Raw genomic sequence first — 6,817 nt, forward strand, 5'->3', positions numbered from 1 at the left:
TTAATAGGAGGGCTTTCTCTCAAATCCTACGTGAAAGAGCAAAGCCCACAGGTGAGTCACAAACCCACCTCCTTTAGCCAAATGCTCTGCATGTGCTTTCACATTGTCCGAAGGCGCAACGTACAACATTAGTTCCACCCAAAAGTCAGCCAGAATCTTCCAAATCATTTCCTCATCTCCTATACCATTTATACCATTTACTAGTCGATTTCCAAGCCGGGAACCACGTTTGATAACAGTTTCTTCATGCATAGAACTGCCATCGTACTCTTTCTCCATCTTCTCAAGCTGGTTCTCCATTCCCTTGCATCCCCTAAAGAACTTTTTGGCTTCGATGATCGCCAGATTGAACTCATACTCCGCAAATAAAGGGCGATCTGGCAGTAGCCATGGAGCAAAAGCAACCGAGTAAGCCAAATATTTAGACAAGCTAGTTGCCACTAAGAAATTTGTGCACCTAGTTAAGTCTAAGCCCTCCGACTTTCGCTGCTCACAGAAACTAGTGGCGATGTGCCATACTAGTATGACCTGAGTTTGTGTTTCCAGCTGACATGCCCACGACAGCTCGAACACATTGTGCTTTCTTAGGGAAGTTAGTCCATTGTCCAATTTTCTACTGTAATTACCCTTCAGAGCACCCAACACTGCTTCCTTCACTTCTATAGGCAATTTGATCGAGCTGCCCTGTTTCTGGCCATCCCTAGTTTGATCAATGAAGACTGCCATAATTGCGTTGTTCAATAACCAGGAAGATTTATAGAAGTACGACTTGAGGAATGAGTACTGATGAAGCTTTTGCTCCCAAGGCTTCAGCAGCTGGACCCCACATATCACTTCAATCATCTTCTCAATCCACACATTCCCTTGCCATGACTTCTTCAGCACATACTTACCGATCCATAAAACTTTAGCCCATTCCGAGAAACACATGAAGAAAAACTGCATGAGCTCCATGATGATGAACGAGATTATCATCACGCTAGTCACAACTATGTCGACACTCAACCCGTTTGGCATGGTGGTGAGTCGGCAATTACTGTTAGGTCTATTGTGATGCTTCAAGAGTGATGTCGTAGCCCAGATGCCCATGGCAATGCCCATTAACTCCATCAATTCAATCAGCAACCGACCAGGTTGGAATATAATACCATACTTAGTGTAGAAAAAATCGAAAAGGAATGTGAGCTCAACCTCGACGACTCGAAATGCTCTCTCGTAACCATCTGCTTGTGAGAGCAATCCATCACAAATCAACTTCCATGCATTCTCATGAGCCTCTTGGGGCAATGAGTAGCTAGCATACCTCAAACGAAGGAGCTTGAAGAGTGCAAAAGAGAGGCACATGTCTTTGAGCTTATTTTGGGGGTCTCCGGGCTTTTTGTGAGTGTCTTCATTTGAGCTTAAGAGCCTCCCTCCACAATTCCACACCTAAGTAAAGAGTTGAGCTTGCTTATAAGTTTATAGCCAAGTTAATTGTTCGAATATGTGTGTATAATGGGTCTTATTATGTGCAGCATTTTCCACCTAATGATTTAAACCGGGACATACAAACATTTTATTAGAGTACAAGTCAAGAGTTGTTGCGACCTCTCTTTTCCACTCAGAAGGGGAAACAATATAGGTTTAAGAATATTGCCCAAATGTGGGCCCATTGATTAGGCATAGACTCTTCCAAGTCCATACCTCTTGCCACATTGAATTTTTCTTTTAAAGTTCCTTAAGAACTTAAAATTTCTAGAAGTCGCCACAAGTTTATTTGGGGTTGATTAGAAATCAATCGAGATGTGGGAGTGTTGTCTCGATTCTTACATAATCAAATATTCTAGAATGGGAGACTTGTTTACGCTAATATTTTTATTAGCGCTTTTCTAATACCTAACTTGAGGGTGTATTATCTGAAGTGGTCATGCGATGTTGATTTTCAATTATGATCCTAAGGGCATTAGTCCACTAAGCGTGTATGCATATGTTTTTGTAAGTTTCATCATAATTCCAAACTAAGCCAAGACATTTTAGAAAAGGGAAATTAAAAAAAAATGATTTATTGAAATGCGATGCGGTATACAGAACGCCCAAGTATTGAAATTGCAAGCATTATACACACAAAGTTCAAATAAACAAGGCAAGGTGCAAGAAAGAAAATCCGACGTCGGTAGCCCTAATCGCACTAAAAGGGGCAAGATACTCCCTAACCATATTTCTGCATTTTTTTCAAAATATTTCTTAATTCTAAAATGATATTATTATATTATATTGTATCATAACATACCTAAATGGGTCGGATCGGATCTCCACATCCGACCTAGGTGGGGGCGGACCCAGACACGTTGGCTCGGGCCACGGCTAGACCGGGCTCAACAATTGAGCCTAGTCGGGCAACCCTCAAATCCAAAAATAAAATGACTATGCCCTCTTGAATTCCTAATGTAAACCTAATCCTAAAATCATAGCCTAACTAATAGCCCACGAAAAACCTTAGCCAGCTTGCCCAGACAGGAAGGCCTTCAGTCGGCCAACAGACCCAGCCCGAATCCAACCCGGCTTCACCACCAATCCGACCCAACTCCCTCTCAGTGCCCTCCCTGCTCCTCGCGGCCTAGACGGAGACAGCCAAAACGAGCAGCATCACTTGTCTCAGCCTGGTTGCACGCCCACTCTAGTGATGCCTCAGCCTGTGCCTAGCTAGCCATCGCCGTTGGCCGAGATTTGGCTCTGCCAAACTTGGCTGGCAAAGACGGCTCGGCCCGAGGCGATCTTGATGCCACCACACTTGGTTTTGACGCAGCCACCCCTCAACATTAGACCCGTCAAATGAATGGATCGGATTGGGTTTGTGTTGAGTCAAAAATGGGTTAACCCATTTAATTCGTTTTGACCCATTTACATGCAGTGTAAATCCAGTTACTTATACCCAACTCAACTCATACCCGACCTGACTTGTATTGCTAAAACCCATTGATATTCGAGGAAAACCCACGTCCACTTTAAGCTATATGCTAATTTGATTAAAATTTCAAATTAAATTTAAAAATAAAATTAAATAAATAAAAAATAGTAAATAAAATAAAAAAAATGTTTAAAAACTTATAAGTTGAAATATTTATAAAGAATTAGATCATGCACATGCTTCTCTTGTCTGGAAGTGAACATAGATTGAGCAATCGAAAACTACAATGTGAAAAATCTTTAATTAAACCTAAAAAAATTTATTTTTATGATATCTTTTAAAAAATGATATTGCTAAAACACTTCTATGTAATACAAATTTAATGGGTAATTTTTTATAATTTTTATGATTTTTAGAAATCAAAATTTTAATTATTTTTTTGTTTAAAAAATCGAATTTTTATTTTTTTATTTTTAAAAATATACTCTTTAATTATTATTTTTATTTTTTCTTTTTCTTATTCTTCAGCCATCTCGCAGCCACGACAACAACCGGCGACTAGCCATAGAGCTCACCAGATTTGCAAGGTTCGAGCCTCGCTAATCGTCGGCAAGATCGAGCCTCACTCGATGTCGAGTGAGCTCGGCTTTGCGGATCTGGTGGGACTCGAGCTCACCAACATCAAGGGAGCTCGAGTCTCACCAAATCTGGCGAGGCTCGAGCCTTGCCAATCGTCGACGAGGCTGAACTCGAGTCTCGCCAAATCTAGCTAGACTCAAGCCTTGCTCGGCATTGGGCAAGCTTGGCCTCATTAGATTTGGGTCGAGCTCACTCTATGATGGCGAGCTCAATCGGCAAGGACAAGGCCTTTGCGACGACCGATGAGGTGGTCATTGGTGATGCCGAGCTCGCATGAGGCTAGCGAGCTCAAGCCTCACCTAGCCCATCGCCATGCCAACCATCGAATAAGGAAGATGGAAGAAAAAAAAATGAAAATGAAAATGAAAAATGAAATATAAAAGATAATTATAATTTCGATTTTTATTGAAAACATTTTTAAAAAGTTAAAGAGGCAAAAAGTACGTGAGACTTGGATTGGAAACTTGGAAATGGGTTGAAAATGGGTTACGGGTTTTGAGCTATTTTTGATCCATTTAAATTAGACTTACTTTTTTTACCCAATTTTAGTTAGGCTTTTAAAAGTCTCTGACTCATATATGGGTTAACTTATATAACCCATATAAATAAAATATGAGTCCAAAACTAGGTTCATGATTCATTTTGACACCTCTACTCAACACTCATCTAGCTCGCCACGCACCGGTCGACCTCCCCACCACCGATCGGGTTACCAAATGGAAGGAAAAAAAAAAAAAGCCAGGGCTGAAGTGAAACGAAATCGCGGGTGGCCCCGAACAACCAGCACAGAAATCACAAAAGAGGGCGAAGGTGAGCGTTACACGGGGGTGCCGATTCGCCATAAATGGAGAGCACAAAAATGAAGCCGAGTCGGACATTTTAACGAACACTGAGTACACGCTGACTAAAAAGGGAAAACAGATCCGTTCGAAGCTCGAATCCACACCGACAAACAACGCAGATGAGAAAAAGAGCTCCGCGGCGACCGGGGAAGGCTCGCCTGCTTGAAACCGAGTGCAAGCGAGCGTGGGCGAGTCTCAGCCCCAGTCGGCCGAGACAAGAACAAAGCAAGGGAAAACAGGGGTTGTCGGCCGGGTAGGGGTTGGGTGGGGGCGGTGTGGGGGTGCAGCTGCGGGTCCCTATCCGGCTCAGCGGAGACAGACAGAAGGCTAGTCCGAAGCAAATCGGGCCATGACCGGCCACTGTGAGGTCGCTGAGCTGGGATCCTCGGGACGAGGGAGGTTTGGACGCCAAAAAGAAAGGTCCCACCGGAAATATGGGCGCCAGAGAAACAAGGCTTTTGAGGGCGCGGGCTGGGGGCTGTTGGAGGGCGACGATGGCGTCCGAGTGTAGTCGAGCCGAAGGCATGAGCCCCACTCTCCTCTCTACCCTTCATTTTTCTCGGTCCCTCTCCCTCTTTTCCCGTTTCTTTTTCTCCTCAATCTCCGTCCCCGACTGTGCGTGCTCTCTCTGCCGGCCCCCTCGGAAATTGCAGCTAGACTCCTGGTATAGCTGTGTCCTCTCCCAGCACGTGCGAGGGAGAGAGAGAGAGAGAGGAAAAAAGAGGAAGGAAGGCGGGGGCCGGAGCTGTGCCTATTCCCAAATAACCGACTCAAGTCGTACACGGAAGGGGAGCAGTAATTGTAATCCCGCGTGGCTTAAATATGTGATTATAATGTGGCCCTTATGAATATAAATTCTCTCTATTTAATAGCTTGAACTTTTGCATTAGACTTTGAACAAGCCAAATGAAATCAAGTCTCCTAAGTATAATGAATGAAGCATGCTGAGATACAGAACCCAAAAGTAATCAAGAGTTGATACAAGGAGAATTTCTACGCTCGGTTGTCTTCTTATTCAGTGCCTTAGTAATAATCAGACGATTGTTGGTATACCTCTTCAATGGTGGAAAAGGTTTGCGTTCTTATGATATGGGTAACCTTTTTGCACTTTTTTTACAAAAAAAAAAAAAAAAAAATTCTTGGGCAGAAAGTTCTTATTAAATCAAAGTTCAGAAAAATAAAAGTAATCAGACGATTGTTGGCATAGTACCTTTTCAATGGTTATCAACTGGGCTTCATCCAATGGCACCTGGTAGTCCGGTGCCTCCGCGGCGACGTTAATCCCTACACGCCTCAGGAAAGAATGAATCCTGCCAATCACCAGTCTCAAAATACTGCCCTCTTCACCCCACACCAAATACGTATACCCTCTCATGCTAACCGGATTGACTTCACCAAGCGAAACGCCTTCGCTGTTGTGCTTGCGTTTCATATAATCAGCAAGCACTTTTGTACTCCTCTCCAGAGAACGCCGGCTCGCCGCCATCATGGCCCAAGCCCTCTTGTAGAACTTCACGGCCAAGACAATGAAGAGGCACTCGGCTGCAACCACCACCTTGTAACCGTCGCGGAAGTACAAGTCCATCAACCAGATCAACCAAATGGATTTGATCAGGAGCTTCGAATTGTTTCTCTTCCATTGCTCATTGTCCTTGAGACTGTATGCAGAGATAGAGCCAGTGCTCTCGAAGGCGATCATCAGGAGCATTGCCCAGAAGGGGAATAATTCGTTGCGCAAGGGAGCATCATGCATGAGGCTTAGGACGTAGGTGAGTAAAAAGGTTGAGAGAGTGCAGGCCACGAAAATGAAGAGCTGGAACTTCTTGCTGTTGGAGCGACGTCGCCACAAGCTGAAGGCAACAAGTAAGAGGAACAAGAAGGTGGTGAAGATGACTAGGAGCTCGATCTGCAATAGCCTCCCTATGGGAGTTTTCAGGGACTTCAAGTTGCCCAACGTGACATTGCAGTTTCTCATCGTCACCCAGCGCCATCTCCGTCTTCAGGTTCGTTTCCATCAAATTCCTCATGTTCGGTACTTCGCTGGTAATTCAGCTTCTAATTGGAGAAACAAATGGTAGAATTTATGAGAGAGTTTGATTATGCTAGAGTACCGAAAACATCTTCATGGATATGAACTGGTAGGGAATCGGTGGCCTTCGGGAGGCTCAAGGGAAAGGAGAGAAGGAAAACAAAAAGCAATGTAAACATTGTGAAAGCAACTCATAAAGTTTGGGAACTAAATCTTAGTTCTTAGGATTAATACCCTGAAAAACCCCAAACTAGTACATCTGTGACAAATCTACCCAAAACTATTTTTTTGATCACCAAAAACCCAAAACTGGTATACCTTTGACAAATTTACCCTAAACTGGTACACTTGTGACAAATTTACCATCTATTAGTTTTAGTTAAATTTTCTTGTTAAATTATGAAGTTAAATGACACGTGA

At 43.4% G+C, this 6,817-nt stretch overlaps 1 protein-coding gene across 1 annotated transcript; it reads right to left on the reverse strand.

The window, feature by feature from the left end:
- Positions 1–6,343, reverse strand: LOC104442715. The gene is made up of 3 exons (XM_039310753.1): positions 5,579–6,343; positions 2,522–2,596; positions 1–1,428 (listed from the first exon to the last, which is right to left on the reverse strand). The coding sequence occupies exons 1-3, from the start codon at positions 6,341–6,343 to the stop codon at positions 1–3; spliced, it is 2,268 nt and encodes a 755-aa protein (XP_039166687.1).
- Positions 6,344–6,817: the final 474 nt, after the last annotated feature.

The sequence above is a fragment of the Eucalyptus grandis genome, chromosome 4 (assembly GCF_016545825.1).
Source record: "Eucalyptus grandis isolate ANBG69807.140 chromosome 4, ASM1654582v1, whole genome shotgun sequence".
In the NCBI taxonomy this organism is placed as follows: domain Eukaryota; kingdom Viridiplantae; phylum Streptophyta; class Magnoliopsida; order Myrtales; family Myrtaceae; genus Eucalyptus; species Eucalyptus grandis.

What these genes read in the sequence shown, in the direction of transcription:
- LOC104442715 (XM_039310753.1), bottom strand. Translation starts at nt 6,343, where the DNA reads ATGAGAAACTGCAATGTCACGTTGGGCAACTTGAAGTCCCTGAAAACT. An exon ending in AGTTGATAACCATTGAAAAG is followed by an intron (nt 2,597 to 5,578) that starts GTACTATGCCAA and finishes GTCTCCGTCTAG; the next exon opens with GCCGCGAGGAGCAGGGAGGG. An exon ending in CCGGGTTGGATTCGGGCTGG is followed by an intron (nt 1,429 to 2,521) that starts GTCTGTTGGCCG and finishes CTCTTTACTTAG; the next exon opens with GTGTGGAATTGTGGAGGGAG.